General features: G+C 37.7%; 1 protein-coding gene across 1 annotated transcript in view; it reads left to right on the forward strand.

The window, feature by feature from the left end:
* DHX40 (DEAH-box helicase 40) overlaps positions 1 to 18,577 on the forward strand; it is a 47,493-nt gene that overhangs the window by 24,185 nt on the left and 4,731 nt on the right. The window contains exons 12-15 of the mRNA XM_058704919.1: positions 287 to 444; positions 13,995 to 14,109; positions 15,239 to 15,347; positions 16,055 to 16,149. Coding sequence (XP_058560902.1) covers positions 287 to 444; positions 13,995 to 14,109; positions 15,239 to 15,347; positions 16,055 to 16,149 — 477 coding nt within the window. The remainder of the gene's footprint in view (positions 1 to 286; positions 445 to 13,994; positions 14,110 to 15,238; positions 15,348 to 16,054; positions 16,150 to 18,577) is intronic.

Raw genomic sequence — 18,577 nt, forward strand, 5'->3', positions numbered from 1 at the left:
ACATCATCCTCTATGCCTCTGTACCGATTTGTATGGTCTTTTACCATACTACTTTATTCTGTCTCATTGTTTAGTTTTTTGGATGTATTGGCCTTCCAAAGCAGGGAATTTATCATCTTTATGTTTCTTTTATCAATGACCAGTGTATCATATTTCTTGTATTGAATTGAATTTCTGGAGTTGATTTAAGGTAATATAAATTATATCTGATTTATTCTGAATGATGAACATTTCATTTGTACTCTCCCAAGGTAGAAAGAGTTAAGAACCTTTTCTTTCTATTAAGGAGTGGCCATGTGACCAGATTGGGTTTGTCTATGGTGGAATTTCCTCTCCCTCCACATCTGACATGTGCAGTAATCAAGGCTGCTTCTCTAGATTGTGAAGATCTACTACTTCCAATAGCAGCAATGTTGTCTGTGGAAAATGTCTTCATTAGACCTGGTAAGAAGTTTATTGGTGAGTTTTTAAAAAATTAATAGGCTTTATTTTTTAGACCAGTTTTAGGTTTACAGAAAAATTAAGGGTAAGTAGAGACATTTTCCTCATTATTAACATCTTTCATTAGTGTGGTACATTTGTTATTGATGAACCAGTATTGATACATTATCATTAACTAAAAGGATCACTGTATTGTATATTCTTTGAGTTTTGACAAATCTGTAATGACACATTTCCACCATTACAATAATATACTAACTGATTTTACTGCCCTAAATATCTCTTGTGTTCCACCTGTTCATCCCTACATACCTTACCCCAAACTCTCGCAATCACTGATCTTTTTACATCTCCGTAGTTTTGCCTTTTCCAGAATGCCAGGTAGTTGGAATCATAGAGTACGAAGCCTTTTCAGACTGTCTTCTGTAGCTTAGCAATGTGCATTTAAGGTTCCTTGTCTTTTTGTGGCATAATAGCTCATTTCTTTGTTGCTGAACAATGTTCCATTTTATGGAATTTATCTTTTCACGTGTTGAAGGACATCTTGGTGGCTTTTAAGTTTTGGCAGTTATGAACAAAGCTGCTGTAAATGTCCATGCGCAGGTTTTTGTGTTGACATTGGATTTCAATTCACTGCTGAGTTATAGTGTAATAATATGTTTATATCTGTAAGAAACTGCTAAACTCTCTTCCAAAGTGTCTGTACCGTTTTGTATTCTGACCAGCCATGAGTCTGAGAATTGCTCTTTCTTCACATCCTCACCAGCATATGGTGTTGTCAGTGTTTTGGATTTTGGCCATTCTAATAGGTGTGTAGTGGTATCTTGTTATTTTTTTAATTTTTTTAAATTTAAAAAAAATTTTTTTTAATGTTTATTTATTTTTGAGAGAGAGAGAGACAGAGCATGAGCAGGGGAGGAGCAGAGAGAGAGGGAGACACAGAATCTGAAACAGGCTCCAGGCTCTGAGCTGTCAGCACAGAGCCCGATGCGGGGCTCGAACTCACAAACTGAGATCATGACCTGAGCTGAAGCCAGACGCTCAACCGACTGAGCTACCCAGGCGCCCCTGTATCTTGTTATTTTAACTTGGAGATCCCTGATGACATATGATGCTAACCATCTTTTTATATGCTTATTTGCCATTTGTATCTTTTTGGTGAGGTATCCATTTAGATTTTTAAATTTTATTTTTAAGTAATTCACTTTGGCTCAGTAATTTGACCTGAGCCAAAGTGGGACGCTTAACCAACTGAGCCACCCAGGTGCCACCAACCCCCTCAGGTCTTTTTAAATCAGGTTGTTTATTTTCTTATTGTTGAGTTTTAAGAGTTCTTGGTATATTTTGGAAAACAGTCCTTTATCAGGTATATCTTTTGCAACTATTTTCTCCCATTCTGTGGTTTGTCCTCTCATTCTTTTGACATGGTCTTTCACAGAGCAGAAGCTTTTAATTTTAATGAAGTCCAGTTTTCATTTACTTCTTTCATGGGTCATGCCTTTGCTGTTACATTTGAAAAGTCATCACTATACTCAATGTCCTTTAGATTTCCTCCTATGTTATCTTCTAGGAATTGGATATCCATTTGTTCCAGCCCCATTTTTCAAAAGGCTGTCCTTTTTCCATTGAAAAGCTTTTCCCCCTCGTCAAAGATCATTTAACTGTACTTGTGTGGGTATATTTCTGGGCCCCGTATTCTGTTCCATTCATCTCTTTTTCTCTATTCTGTCAATACCACACTGTCTTGATTATTAGAGCTTTATAGTAACTCTTAAAGTTGGATAGGGTCAGTTCTTGGCCTTTGCTCCTCCCCTTCAACACTGGGTCTTTTCCCTTCCTACATAAACTTTACAGCCAGTTTGTTGATATCCATAACATAAGTTGCTGGGACTTTATTTGGAATTATGTTGAATCTATACATCAGGTTGGAAAGAACCGACATCTTGACAGTATTGAGCCTGCTTATCCATGTACATGAAGTATCTCTCCATTTATTTATATTCTCCAATAATTCACTGGGCGGTTTTTATTACCATATATTTAGCTCTATGAGACATGAAACTGAGGATAAACGAATTTTACATTTTGTTATCCTTTAACTTAGTTGTTTGAAATAGAGAGTTATAATGTTCTTGGCTGAGAGTCCTTTCACTGGTAAAGAAAGATAGTATGGTGGACCTTTGCCCTGTTATAGTACATTAGTAATACATTAACTTTTTTTCCCCCTAGAAACAAAAGAAATCGAAGTTCAGCCCTTGTACTCTAAGAGAATTGTTTTGAAGTTTCCATGCCTTTAAACTTCTGCTTATTTCCTTTCTTGGTGTGGGACACAACTTAATTCATCCCATGTCAGCTTTACTTTCTTCTAATGGGGGGAAATCACAATTCATTTTCAAATTTAAACGTTTATTTATTATTAAGAGACAGAGACAGAGCATGAGCATGGCAGGGGCAGAGAGAGGGGGAGACACAGAATCCGAAGCAGGCTCCAGGCTCTGAGCCCGACGTGGGGTTCGAACCCACAAACCACGAGAGATCATGACCTGAGCCGAAGTCGGACGCTCAACCGACTGAGCCACCCAGGCACCACCAATTTTTTTTTTAATGTTTATTTTTGAGAGACAGAGCGTGAGCTGGGGAGGGGCAGAGAGAGAGAGAGAGAGAGAGAGAGAGAGAGAGACCCAGAATCTGAAGCAGACTTCAGCTCTGAGCTGTCAGCACAGAGTCGGATGTGGGGCTCGAACCCATGAGCCATGAGTTCATGACCTGAGCCGAAGTCAGACATTTAACCAACTGACCCACCTAGGCGCCCCTCAAAGGAATTTCTGAGTAGACAGTATATCTTGCCTACAGCCTAGACTAACAATAGTGTGTACTATCATCCTGGTGTTATCCCTTTATAGACTGTGAGCGTTTGGTCCAGATTGGTTTGTTATTGCCAAGATTGTAATGGAGGATATATTTTTCTATAAAAATACTCTGGTTTAATCAGTGTGCTGCCTCTCCCAAATAGATTGTAGTCTTAAGTGTCAGAATTTTGGTTCTAGTAATACCACTAGCTACAGTAGTTTTTTTCTGGTAAATACCATATGTAATAAATAAGGTTGGGTTGTGGGTCGGTGGATGGGTGAAATTAGTAAAGGGAACTAAGAGAAATGAACTTGTAGTTACCAAATAAATAAGTCATGGAGATGAAAAGTACAGCATAGGGAAAATAGTCAATAATACTGTAATAATGTTTTATAGTAACTACACTTACATTGAGTATTATATAAAATTGTCGAATCGCTATATTGTACACCTGAACCTAATATAACATTGTATGTCAACTATCCTTTAATAACAAACTTAAAAAATAAGTAAATAAATAAATAAGTTTGGCTATTTTTCAAAGCTAAAAATACTCCTAAAAACTATTGCAGGAGTATTGAAGTAGGAGTCAAGAGATCAGAGTTCTAACTTGACTCCACTGCAGTCTAATTATCTATTGGCCTAGTTTTTCTGGACTTCATTTTTCATTTGTGAAACCGGGGAATTAGATTAGATTAGGGTGATCCAGTCTAAGGCCAGAAAAAGGAATTGGTTTTCCTCATTGGAATATTTAAATAGATAATACCAGTCTCATGTTAGCTCTTTTTTATTACCTTTTTTATTGTAATACAATTTCAAATTTACAGAGATGTTGAAAGAATAGTAGAGGAATTCCTTTATACCTTTTACCTAGTTTTAGCAGTTTTTAACATTTTGCTGCATTTGCTTTATTATTCTTTTTCTCTTTCTCTCTTGATATACATATATGCATTTTCTTTCTTGTTTGAATCATTTGGGAACATTGCTCTCTCTTACCACAAAATATTTATATATATGTATATGTTTACTAAGAATAAAGGCAATCTCTTATTTAACCATAGAACATTTATCAAAAATAGGAAATTTAACAGTGATATAATACTATTATCTAGTCCAGAGTCCATATTCAAATTGTCCATTTTCCCTAGAATATACAAAAGTAGTTTTAAAATTCCTTAGGTATACCATTCTTTGTTTACAGTTTTTGTGTTGTTTTTTTTTAATGTTTGTTTATTTTGAGAGAGAGAGAGAGAGAGAGAGACAGCATGAGTGGGGCAGGGACAGAGAGAGAGGGAGACAGAGAATCCCAAGCAGGCTCTGCAGTGGGGCTCGAACTCTCAAGTTGTGAGATCATGACCTGAATTGAAACCAAGAGTCAGATGCTTAACCGACTAAGCTACCCAGGTGCCCCTACAGTTTTTGGGGTTTTTTTTAAGGTAAAGTTTATATGTAGTGAAACATAAATCTTATGTGTATAATTCAATTAATTTTTCAAAGTGCACATACCATATAACCCACACCCCTGTCAAGATATGGAACAGTTGTATCACTCCAGAAAACTTCCTCAATGCCCCTTCCCAGTCAGATGCTACCCTACCTTCCCTCAGTGAGTCATTCCTCTATCTTTTTTTTTTTTTTAGATTTGGCTTTTGTAAAACTTTGTATAAATAGAATTATACAATATGTACTTTTCTGTGTTTGGCTTCTTTTGGTCAGCATCATGCATGTGAGATTCATCCATGTATTTAATCAGTGCTTTGTTCTTTTTATTGAGTAGTAATTCCACTGTATGAACATATTACAATTAGTTTTTATCTATTACCCTATTGATAGACATTTGAATTGTTTCTTATTTGGTGCTGTTTATAAATAGAACTGTTTTGAACATTCCTCTGCAGGTCTTTTGTAGATGTATATTTTTATTTCTCTTAGGTAACTACCTAGGAACAAATTGCTGCATTATTGAGTAGGTGTATGTTTAACTTTAAGAATTACTGGAGTGGCACCTGGCTGGCTCAGTTGATTAAGCATCCGACTTTGGCTCAGGTCATGATCTCACAGTTTGTGGGTTTGAGCCCTGCATCCGGCTCTGTGCTGACAGCTCGGAGCCTGGAGCCTGCTTTGGGTTCTGTGTTTCCCTCTCTCTCTGTTCCTCCCCTGCACGCTTGTTCTCTCTTTCTCTTTCTCTCAAAAATAAATAAAACTTTTAAAAAAATTATAAAAAAAGAAAAAAGAAATTGCTGGGGCACCTGGGTGGCTCAGTTGGTTTAAGTGTCTCTCTCTCTTTTTTTTTTAAATGTTTATTTATTTTTGAGATAGGGACATAGTGCGAGTAGGGGAGGAGCAGAGAGAGGGGGAGACACAGAATCTGAAGTAGGCTCTGGGCTCTGAGCTGTCAGCACAGAGCCTGATGCGGGGCTCAAACTCATGAACCATGAGATCATGACCTAAGTCGAAGTTCGATGTTTAACGGACTGAGCCACCCAGGTGCCCCTAGGAATCCGTCTCTTAATCTCAGTTCAGGTCCTGATCTCAGGGTTGTGAATTCAAGCTCTAGGTTTGCTCCATGGAAACAAAAACAAACAAAATTGCCAACCCTTTTCCCAAAATGGCTATACCATTTTAAAATTCCATCAGCAATGATAGTGCAATTTGCACCACATGTCTTCCTCAATGTTTGATATTGCCACTTCATTTTTTACATTCTATTATGTATTGGTGATCCTTCCTTATGGTTTAATTTGCATTTTCTTGGTAACTAATATTTTTGAGCACTTAATCATGATTGTTGGCCATTTATCTGTCTTCCTCTGTGAATTATCTGTTAACATCTTTTATCCATGTTGTAATTTATAAAAAGATTTTGGGATCGCCTGGGTGGCTCAGTCGGTTAAGCATCTGACTTCAGCTCGGGTCATGATATCACAGTTTGTGAGTTCACCATTGGGCTCTGCTGATGGTGTGGAGTCTGCTTGGGATGCTTTCTCTCTCCCTCTCTCGCTGGTTCTTCTGTGCTCCCTATCTCCTCAAAATAAATAAATAAATTTAAAAATTATTTTTGGAATCTGAGAGTTTTTAACTTACTCTGGATACAAGTTATTTGGTATGTATGAATTGCACATAGTTTTTCCCACTCGGTGGGTTTTCTGTTTGCTTTCTGAACAGTATGTTTTGATGAGGGAGCTTTTGAATTTTGTTAAAGTTTAATATATCAATTACTATATTTTTGTAGTTATTGCTTTCTGAATGCTAAGAGATCTGGAAAAAAACTGGAAAAGCTTTACAGTTTTTAGCTTTTAACTTTAGTACAGTGATCCATCTGAAATTAAGTTTTATATATGGCATGAGGTAGAGGTCTAGGTTACTTTTTTTCTCTGTGAATATCCACTTACTCTAGCACGTTTACTGAGAAGATTTCTTTCCCCCATTGAATTGCATTGGCACCTTTGTGGAAAATCTATGGAGTGTATATATGTGAGCCTATTTCTGGACTTTATTTTATTCCATTGATTTGTCTGTCCTTAATGTCAGTGCCACCTTGTATTGACTACATAGCTTTATGATACATTTTGAAATCAGGTATTACAAGTCTTTCGACACTGTGTTTCTTTTTTGATACCACTGTGGTTATTCTATATTCCTTGTATTTCTGTATAAACTTTAGAATCAACGTATCAGCTTTTTCAAGAAAAGCGTGCTAGAATTTTGATAGGGATTATGTTGAACTCTTTATTCTTCTGCTTAACATGTCTTTCCTGTGGGGATTATAATATACATCTTTAATCACAGTTTACTCAATGAATATTGCTTCGTGTGAAATATAGGAAACCTTGCAACAATTTAGTTCCATTTACTCTTCCATGGTGTGTGCAATTGTTGTCATATATATTAAAACATAGGAAGTTTTAAAGGAAATATTGTAATACTGTATTTGGGGTTTGTAATATACATAAACAAGAAAGGATGAAAAATTAAGTCTATTCCAGAACTGGATGTAGAAGTCCAGGTATTGGTTTTAAAATTTTTATTTCTAATCTTCTGTCTCAGAAGATTGTTGACTCAAGTTCTTAGCTTTTTAGGTTTTTCAGGTCTTAAATTTTAACTATGTGTGTGTGTGGTTTTTTGTTTTGTTTTGTTTTTAATCAAGTCCTTAAGTTCGTTTTTGGTATCTCAAAGGCCTTTATTTGGGACCTACACTTTAGCAAAACATTATTTGAAAGTGAATTATATTTGTAGGCACTCAAGGAAATGAGAGACTTCCCTTTGTGATCCTAATACTCGGTCTTAGATATCTGTGGACATAAATCTAACTCTTTAGACTATTCAGAGATTATAACCAATAAGAATATGTCTTAGAGTCTGTGCTTTGATTTGGTACTGTATTTTTGATTAAGTCTTGCCTTTGTGAAGCGCTTGATGTTGGTCATGTAAATGGATATGAAACATGAATGACCCTGAAAGTACTAAGGTATTTCAGAGATTTATCAGTGTTTCTAAATTCCACAGAATGAAAATGTAGCTATAAAGCAGTGACCTTTTCTATTGTTACATCAGACACAGGATTGAGGTTTTTTCCCCATAAATACTGACCTACGCCTCTTTTTTCAAAAATAGGGGCGCCTGGGTGGCTCAGTCAGTTGAGCATCCAGCTCTTGGTTTTCACTTGGGTCATGATCTTGCAGTTTGTGGGTTCGAGCCCTACATTGGGCTCCATGCTGGCAGCACAGAGCCCTCTATCTCTGCCCCTACTCCCCGCACATACACTCTCTCTCTCAAAATAGATAAATTTAAAAAATAGATAATACATATACATGAGTTGTTATTGTCAAATATATTCTATGTTATAGGCCCAACAACACAATTTTTTTTAAGTTTATTTACACAGGGCTCAAACATATGAAATCGTGAGATTCTGACCTGCACTGAAACCAAAAGTCTGGTGCTTAACCGTTGGAACTACCCAGGCGCCCCCAAACAACACAATTTTATAGATAATGTTTCATGCAATTTCTTTTTAAATCACATAAGGGGATATGATAGAAGAAATAATTATATTCTCTCTTTTACATACCTACATACTTAATCAATGCTCTTTTTCAGTGTCATTCAAATTATTGTCTAATGTCACTTCCTTTCAGTCTGATTACCTTCCTTTATTATTTCCAGTAAGTCAGGTATTACCACAATGTATTCTTTCAGGTTTTGCTATCTGGGAATGTTTTTATTTTGCCTTCATTTTGAAAGATTGTTTTACTGGATGTAGGATTCTTAGTTGACAGTTTCTTTCAACACTATGAATATATCAACCCACAGTCTTCCAGCATCTATCACTTCTAATGAGAAGTCCTTTGTTAATTTTATTGGCTTTCTCTTGTGTTTAATAAGTCATTTTTCTTTAGCTATTCTCAGTATTTTGGCTATTATGTGTTGATGGATCTTTTTTCTTTTATCCTACTTGGAGTTCGTTACTGTTCCTCAGTGTGTAGATTAATGTTTTTCATCAGATTTTGGAATTTTTCTACCGTCATTTCATTAACTTTTTTTCTGCCTCTTTCTCTTCTTTCCTTTTGACAGTCCATTATACATCATTTCTCTGAGACTGCTCATCTTTCATCATTCTTTTTTTCTCTGTTCTTTGGTTTGCATACTCTCTCTTGATGTATATTTTGCTGATTCTTCTGCCAGCCCTCGCTGCTATTGAGAGTCAGCTACTCAGCTACTAGTTGGTTGGAGGTTGTACTTAAGACTTAAGCTAGTGATGTTTTCACCCTTTACTTTTGGATCTGTGTTGTGTGGTCTGGAGACTGTTTTCATAGTTCAGAGAGTTAATGAGTTTCTCCTGTGTTCAGCCATAGACCAGAGGTGCAGATGTTGCCTTTCCTTTTGCTTCTCAGAAGGTAAAACCTTGGGCATCTACATAGTCTTTTAGAATATCAGGACAACTATGGGTTTAGTAGGTTCTCTGATTTTTCTGTTAAGATTTGGCCTATCTGCCTAATTTTTTGTTAGTCTGCCTCAAATGGTAACAGATTAAGCTATTAGTCTCCACTGATTGCTGATTGCTCTGTTGTTTTTGACAGTGTTCTTGGGGCATAAATTGCTCCAAAGTCTAGTCCAGATAAAGTTACCCCTCCACCTTGGCAGGGACAAATTATTGCTGGTTTTTAACAGTGCTTATCTCCATCCTCTCCTGGGAAGAACCTCTGTGCTGTGGAGCAGGAGCTGGGAGTAGATTGGGAATCTACTATTCACTGGCTGCCCCACCAGGATCCTCTCTATAGAGCAGAAGCTTGAAATGAGAGGTGATGGGAACTGTTGCTTCACTTACCACCTCTGCCCAGTATACATCTTCTTCAGCACAAAGCTTGGTGAGATGGCCTCTGCAGATATTTACCAGCTGCCAAAAAACCCCAACAACCCAGAAACCTGGAATAGCTCTAGAAAACTGGGAGTAGTGGGAGCTACCACTCAGCTGTCGTGCTCACTAGGCCAGCTTTTCTGCGTTACAGAGCTGTAAGGGAATGGAAAGCTGTGATGCACTGTCATTAGCTGTCCCCCCATTCATTAGCTATTTGCACCTGATCCTCCTTACAGAGTAGGAGCTGGAGGTGAGGAAAAGGGTGCCGCTTTCAGGCTGCTAAGCCCTCTTCCACACACAAAACTATGGGGGGTTGAGTGTAGTTCCTACTCAGATGTGATGCTGCCTACTGTTCTCACTGAATTCCATAGATTCAGTCAATCTCCAGAGACCTTGAATGATTGTCTTTGGTAATTTTGACTAGTTTAACAAATGTCTATCTGGAAGAGAGGTTTCACCTAACTCCTCAAACTATTCCCCATACATGTATATAGTTAAAAATTCAAACACTACACAAAGTATTAAATGAAAAGTAAGTTCTTCTCTCTTAAACATGTCCTTAGGTCTGATTCCTAGAGGCAACAATTGCTACCAGTTTTTTATTCATACTTAGATACTATGGCTTATATATAAATATACACCTAATTTTTAAACCTGGATCATGAAGAACTTTAGCTGCTGCAAAATGTAGCTTCAGCTTTTGAGATGGTGACTTGGTGAGATCTTGTTATACCCAAAACGTGTATTGGCTTTCCAGCTGCATTTGTAGTCTTTATAAGTTAAGCAGTACTTTCTGGCTTGGGTCTTTATAGATCATCTAATTTGGTTTACTGTATCCTTACTGGTAAAACTGGGTAGTATTCTCAGATCTAACATTAAACAGAGATTATAAACATCAAAATGATCATACTGTCAGCATTTTTAGTAATCTCTCTTTTGCTGTAGTGAACTGTATACAATGTCTCCTAGTATAGGGACTACTTTAGAAGTCAGACAATGGAGTGAGGGCTGTTAAATATTTTCTAGGTTTTTTTTTTTTTTTTTAAACCACCTAAAGGCATTGCCTTAAAATGGAACAAATTTAAAATAACAACACTGGGTAGGTTCTAAATCTTTCATTTTAACTGTGATATTTTTAGAAATAAAGGGTGTTTTATGTGTATGGGACACTCATTGTTTTATTCTTCTGCTTCAGCTCTGAGGACTGTTGTTATTATTATTGATGTCCTCTGTGAAATAGTTTTGCTTTCTGATTGATTGCTATATAGAAAAGTATTAAATTATTTTCCCAAATGGAAAGGTTCAGCTGACATAACCTTGTTTTGCTGCTTCACCTTCTTACAGTTCTTGCCTCAGTAATATCTGCCTATTTGCATGAGATAAAACTGATAATAGAATTTCATCTGGGGAAAGATAATAAATTAAAGACAATGACAAGCCTACTGGAAAGTAATTAAAGATGGCTAGTCAAACTTTTGTTTAGTTAGAGGATAAACTTGCTGAGATTGTAGGAACTGTGTATGATATGGATTGTGACTTTCCTGTACATATCCGGAATTTACTCTGGGACTTCTGCGTGTTTTAATTTTAATTAGTCTATTTTGGGGGGAGAGTCAGGGAAAAGGAACAAAACAATGTTTCTATTCTCTTGACTTTGAGAATAATGAAGGAAAGAGACAGAGACATAGAGAAGGTAGCAATGTGGGATGGACAACCAGGGAAGTGATATGCTCTCTACATTTTTAAAAATGTGAGTGAGCAAGCCACCGCTCTAAACAGCAGGGATCCAACATTAACCACACAGAGTTAATCTTCACAGAATATGAGCTGAGCTTAAAATTTTAATCTACACTAAAATTTGTTGCAGTTATTCTGACATTTTAATAAGAGATAGTAAGCCACCTGTGTAAATTGTGCTAGTAGGTATTACAGCCAAATTGAATGGTCAGCTAGAGGCAGAGAAAGGAAGAACTGAGCCCAGGCAAGAAGTGTCTCTGAAGGTTCATACCCCAGGAGTCCAAGGCACTCTACAATTCTATAGCAGGAAACACAATTCATTGATCCAGGAGCTCCTGTCTGATAGATAGGCTTGTCTCCTAGTGTTGGGAGCCAGGTCAGGGTGATGCTTGAGTCTAGGGCAATTTGACTTTTGTCATAATACCTTTAGGGCAATGGTGATTCAGTGCTTGAAATTAAATGTTTTGGCTTAAAAGTCAATTTCCCTGAGTGGTTCAGGAGATGGGAACTGTATTTTCACCTTGACAGGGCTGTTTGTATGGCCCGTAATCATATTCTCTCTCCTCTTGTCTCTAACTGCTTCCTTTAGTTGTCACCTAGGTAACAAAGGTCGAAGCTACTTAAAGCCTGGGATGAAAGACTTTTTATCTTCATGGGTGTTTTCTTTAATCAGATTCCCTTCCTCCTAAGACCAGGGTCTGCTGCTTTGCAGATTCACTTCATAGTCTATATAAGTACTTCTCTCTAATACCAGGGAACATGGTGCCTATGCTAAATCTAGTTGTGATGGGTTTACTGAAGGAGAACAAACTGTAGTACGATGTGGTACAATGAATGAAGGAGCCCTAGGAAATTTTGAAAAAAAAAAAAAAAAAAAGTGGTACTCTGAAAGAAATTTAGCTTGGGCAAAGTGGTATGTAGGGAACTTGGGCAATCAGAGAGCATATCAATCCTGAGTGGGATAGGGTCATTGTCAGTAAGAGATAAATCTCAAAAACAAATGTTGAGCAAAAGAAATCAGACACATGAAGTACATTTATACAAAATTTATACAAAAGCCTTCTGTGGGGTCAGAAGTCAGAACATGGTTTGTGGAAGAGAATAGGTAGTTATTGGAAGGAGAGCAAAAAGAGGGCTTCTGGATGTTAGTAATATTCTGTTTATTGATTTGGGTATTGGGTACATTGGTCTATTATGTTTATTAACATTGAGCTGTACAGTTGTGATCTGGTAGTTTTCTGCATGCATGTTTTACTTCAATATAAAGTTAAAAAAAACAAAAGGCTCGTAGTAGTTCAGTTCTGCTTATATGATGGTCTAATTGCCCATAAATAGGAACTGGATAAATAGGGACTGGTTAAATTGTGTTCCTCAAATGTTCTTATATCCCTGGGGAGTACAATGTAGCTATTCTGAGAATGAATAATTCTACTTGTACTGATATGAAGCCCATTATTAAATGAAGTTTCAAAACATATAATGGATTTATGTAAAAATAAACCACTGTATTCATTGGCTGGTATACACATAGAAAATAACTTGAACAGGACACCTGGGTGGCTCAGTCGGTTGAGCGTCTAACTTCAGCTCAGGTCATGATCTCATGGTTCATGAGTTCGAGCCCCACATCAGGCTCTCTGCTGTCAGCCTGTCAGTGCAGAGCCGGCTTTGGATCCTCTGTCCCCCTCTCTCTGCCCATCTCCCACTTGCACTCTCCCCAAGATCAATAAATATTAAAAAAAAAGAAAAAGAAAATATCTTGAAGGACACACATTCATAACAGTGGTTAGCCATGATGATTGGTTTATGGGTAATGTGACAAAAGTGGGGAATGTTGAACTTTTACATAATTTTTTTACCATGAACATGGGTTACTCTTATGATCAAACTGAACTTAAAAAATAAATTCTAAATACTATTTTAAAGGCAAATGTATTGAGAGGATTAATGTTACTGTTCTGGTTAAATCTCTGAAGTATGGTTAAAAGAAGGAAAGGAGTGGGGTGCCTGGGTGGCTCAGTCAGTTAAGCGTCTGACCTTTGATTTCGGCTCAAGTCATGATATCATGGTTCTTAAGTTCCAGCCCCAAGTCGGGCTCCATGCTGACAATGCAGGGCCTGCTTAAGATCCTCTCCCTCTCTCTCTGCCCCTCCCCACCCCTGTGCGCACAAATTTGTGTGTGCACGTTCGTGCTCTTTCTCAAAATAAATAAACAAAAACTTAAGAAGAGTGGGTGGCTCAGTCAGTTAAGCATCTGACTTCAACTCAGGTCATGATCTCATGGCTTGTGGGTTTGAGCCTTGCGTTGGGCTCTGTGCTGACAGCTCACACTGGAACCTGCTTTGGAGTTTGGTCTCCTTCTCTCTCTGCCCCTCCCCCACTCACACTCTCTCTTTTGCAAAAATAAATAAACATTTAAAAAAATTTTTTAAAAAAAAGAAGAAAAGAAGTTATGGAAGTAAATAGAGCCCTTCCCCAAGAGTTAATATAGTTCTGTCTTATTCCACTGCAGATGGTGAGGCAGATTCTACTGACCTTGAATAAACAAAATGAATGTAGGCATTTGATGTAAAGTATAACTAAATTGCCTCTCAACTTGTCATTTTAGTTGATCCAGAGTACCAGAAGGAAGCAGAACAAAGACATCGAGAATTGGCAGCTAAAGCTGGAGGATTTAATGACTTTGCAACTTTAGCTGTCATCTTTGAACAGTGCAAATCAAGGTATGTGAAATAGTTCTATGTACTAGAAAGTGTCAGGTTAAATGTTTTTTAAATGTTTATTTTTGAGAGAGACAGAGCATGAGTGGGGGAGGGACAGAGAGAGAGAGAGAGAGAGAGAGAGAGAGAGAGAGAGAGAGAAACACCGTGTCTGAAGCTGACTCTGGGCTCTGAGCTGTCAGCACTGAACCCGACTTGGGGCTCAAACCTATTAACCATGGTATCATGACCTGACACAAAGTCGGATGTTTGACTGACTGAGCCGCCCAAGGTGTCCCTAAACTTTTTTTTTTAAGTTTGTTTATTTATTTATTTATTTATTTTTTTTTTTTTTTTTTTTTTGAGAGAGAGAGCAAGCAGGGGAGGGGCAGGGAGAGAGAGAATTGCAAGCAGGCTCTGTCTGTGCTGTCAGGGTAGAGCCCAGTGTGGGGCTGGAACTCATGAACCCTGAGATCATGACCTGGGTCGAAACCAAGAGTTGGAAGCTTAACCGACTGAGCCACCCTGATGCCCCTAGAAAGTGTCAGTTTAAAATATAGCTCCAATATGTATTTACTATGTGACTTTAGACAGTAAGGTTCAGTGGGGATACTGTTGACCTTAAGGCATTTTTGTGAACATTAGTGAGATTTATCTATGTTGGGTGACTATTACTAAGTAGGCATTTATTTTATAATATTAGTTCTCTTCTTTCTTCTCTTCCTAATTCTTTCTTGAAAATGACCTTATAGAATTTTGATTTGCTAGAAGTCCCTTAGATGAGAAAATGATTGGATATTTGTTAAACCATATATGTATAAAAAGAAATTAATTTACAAATTATTTTTAATTCACTCAGAGGCATCTACATTAATTTGTTTCCTCAAATTCCTTAAGTGGCTTTCTCAGTAATGGGACAGGTCTCATAAAAGGGCTAACTGATGCTTATTTGTTTTTAGTTTTGTAATAGAAATGAGAATGTTAGACTGCCTTTTTTTTTTTTTTAAAGTGAACTCTATGTCCAGTATGGGGTTCCAACTCATGACCCTGAGATTAAGAGTCACATGCTCTACTGACTGAACCCGCCAGGTGCACCTGTTAGACTTTCACTTCGAGAGGATATTTTAAAGATACCAGTATTTTTGTTCTGCAGTGGAGCTCCAGCTTCGTGGTGCCAAAAACACTGGATTCATTGGAGATGCTTATTTTCAGCATTTCGTGTTGAAGCTCAACTTCGAGAACTAATCAGGAAGCTTAAACAGGTGATTGCTATAGTGATCTTAAATCAAATTTTGGCAAGATTCTCTGAGTACTGTACCCCAAACTATGCAAATTATGAGGTATTCTGATCTCCGGTTTGTAGGAATAGACCCCATTCCTAACTGTGTGCGTGAGTACCAAGCACTGTTCACTGTTATCCTTTGGGGAAGTTCTTTCCCTGGCCTTGGGTAGTTTCCTCACATTTATATGCTAATTTAGTGCTCAGTTGAACACTGGCAGAGGCCCTCCTGCAGATCTCTGGAGTTCTGTTTCTATCCGAGTTCTCTTCTCTCCTGAACTCTTGGCCTGTGAACTCTAGCCATCTTGGTCTTCCTGGACTCTCAGCTCTGCCTCTTTAGCTCAGGGTGTTCTTCAGGTTCCACTGGGTTTTTCCTTCCCTGACCCTTCATCTAGAATCTCTCTCAAGGTTGACCGTAACCTGGGGCAGTTGTTGGACTTACTTCACTTATTTCCCATACTTCATTTACTTCTCAGAGATCGCTGTCCTTTATTACTTGATATACAGTGTTTTGGAAATCATTATTTCATATAAAACATTTTTTGGTTGTTTCAAGCAGAAGGGTAAATCTAATCCCTCTTACTTCATATGGCCAGAAACAGAAGTCTTTAGAAACATGTAGTTTTCAAAATAAAAGATCATTTCATATTATTCTGTGAGATTACCACTGTATATATATTCTTTCTATAGCAAAGTGATTTCCCAAGAGAGACCTTTGAAGGCCCTAAACATGAAGTACTACGGAGATGTCTTTGTGCAGGCTATTTCAAAAATGTAGCTCGAAGGTAAGCAATAATGAGCTTGAGAAATGGATAAAGAATACTACTGTATTTGGCTACAATGTTGAACTATTTAATATTAAAGATTGGTGGTTTATTTAAGCTCTGTGATTATGATGACATCAATTACAATGACTCTTCATGATTTTCACTTGTGCCGGGGGAACTGCAGTGGTACAGAGTGGGATATTGGAACTTAAGTTTGGTAGGAGGGAATTTGTAGGACAGCTGTCTAGCATGGGATATCGGCACCTAAGTTGAATGACAAGGGTTTTCTTGCAGAGGAGTGAGGCTCTGTGTGGAGTATGAAAGACAAACATGTTGAGCATGGCATCCCTGAGGAAAGATAGGGTGGTGTGGAATGTTAGTAATTGAGCAGGATGGAGAAGGCACTCATATGGGATATGTTTGGTGTTGAGTGTTAGAGTCTGAGTGTAGAGAAGGAGGGCATCTTCTTAGGGAAAGGGATAACAATGGTGGTGATGGGAGATTCATTATATAGAAAGGAATTAATCACATAATTCAGTGTATTAAGGAATGGTGAAGGGAGTTATAAATACTGAATGGGAGAAAATGAGAATAAACCCTGTGGTGTTGGATTGAAATTTTAGGGTTTTATTGTGAACTTATGGTTCTCAATATAGTTAGATGGATGGATATATACATGTGGGAATGAAAATATATGTTATGGTATATATATGTTATATGTGTTTGTATATGTGTAAATACATACATACAAAAATACCCTAGCTCTCAGATGCACTGGGAGCAGTAACACCGTAATAGCAATAAATATACTCAGTGCCCTTGATCTTGACTTGAAACAGCCATCTGCCACATAAAGGACTTAGAACTGTTTGGAGAAATAGGGGTGGGAAAGTACAAGATGAGCTGAGAACATCTTATTTTGCCAGCAAGCAAGAAGGGATCAATGAAGGTTGAGGCCATGTTAGAAGTACACTGGAGCTAGCTTGAATAGGCTCCAATTGATCAAATATAGGACATATTAAGCATCAGAATAAATAATGATAGTAATAGATTATATAGCCCACTAAATAAAATCTGAAATCATGGGTCTATAGTCATATAAATTACTAAATGAATAAATTAGAAGTTTAATGACAAATGGAATTAGTTGAGCACCTCTCCATAAAATTTTTTTTTTTTTTTTTTTTTTTAATTTTTAATGTTTGTTTATTTTTGAGAGAGAGAGAGCAGGGGAGAGGCAGAGAGAGAGAGGGAGACACAGAATCTGAAGCAGGCTCCAGGCTCTGAGCTGTCAGCACAGAGCCCAACATGGGGCTCATTCACGGACGGTGAGATCACAACCTGAGCCAAAGTTGGACACTTAACGGGCTGAGCCACCCAGGCGCCCCTCCACAAAATTCTTAATTACTAAGGGAAAAAGGAAAAAAGTAACTTTTCATGGAGAAGCCTGGCAGATGCTACCCAAATCAAGCCATCAAAGTGAACACCATTAGTAATGAAACAGATTGAAACCATGTTCTTCCTGATAGAATATAATGAAAAACACAGCTTAACATCTGTGATGTTCCTGCCAAAGATGCATTACCTAAATCTAATCATCCTGAAACAGACAAATTCAAATTGAGGAGTGTACAAAAAATTACTATTCAAAAAGCTGTCAAAGGGTGCCTGGGTGGCTAGGGTCGTAAAGCATCCAACTCTTGATTTTAGCTCATGTCATGATCCCAGGGTCATTGGATTGAGCACCGAGTTGGGCTTCATGCTGAGCATGGAGCCTGCTTGGGATTTTTTCTCTCTCTCCTTCTGCCCCTCTCCCCGCTCATGAGCTCTCTCTCTCTTTCAGAAAAAATAAATAGGGGCTCAGTTGATTGAGTGCCTGACTGTTGATTTCGGCTCAGGTCATAATCTCACAGTCATGGGAACAAACCCCAAGTCAGGCTCTGCACTGACAGCACAGAGCCTGTTTGGGATTCTCTATTTGCCCCTTGGCCACGCACATGCTTGCTTTCTCTCTCTCTCTCTCAAAATAAAATAAATAAATAAATAAATAAATAAATAAATAAATAAATAAATAAATAACAAAACAACTGTCAAGATCATGAAGGTCAAAGAAAGACTGCCACAATGAGGTAGACTAAGGGGACATGAAACGTAAAGTTAATACTTGATTCTGAGTTGGATTCTTTTGCTATAAAAGATTTTATTAGGACATCTGGTTAAAACTTCAGTGGGGCCTGAGGATTAGATGTTAGTGATGTATTGGTGTTAATTCCCTGGTTTTGATGGTTGTATTATGGTTATGTAAGAGAATGTCCTTGATTATGGGAAATGCACACTCAGATATTTGGGGATGATGGGGCATAAGGTTGGTAACTAATTCAAATGGTTCAAGTAAAAAAGATTTTTTGGGGGGCACCTGGGTGGCTCAGTCAATTAAGCATCCCAT

Source organism: Neofelis nebulosa, chromosome 16 (genome assembly GCF_028018385.1).
Source record: "Neofelis nebulosa isolate mNeoNeb1 chromosome 16, mNeoNeb1.pri, whole genome shotgun sequence".
Lineage (NCBI taxonomy): Eukaryota > Metazoa > Chordata > Mammalia > Carnivora > Felidae > Neofelis > Neofelis nebulosa.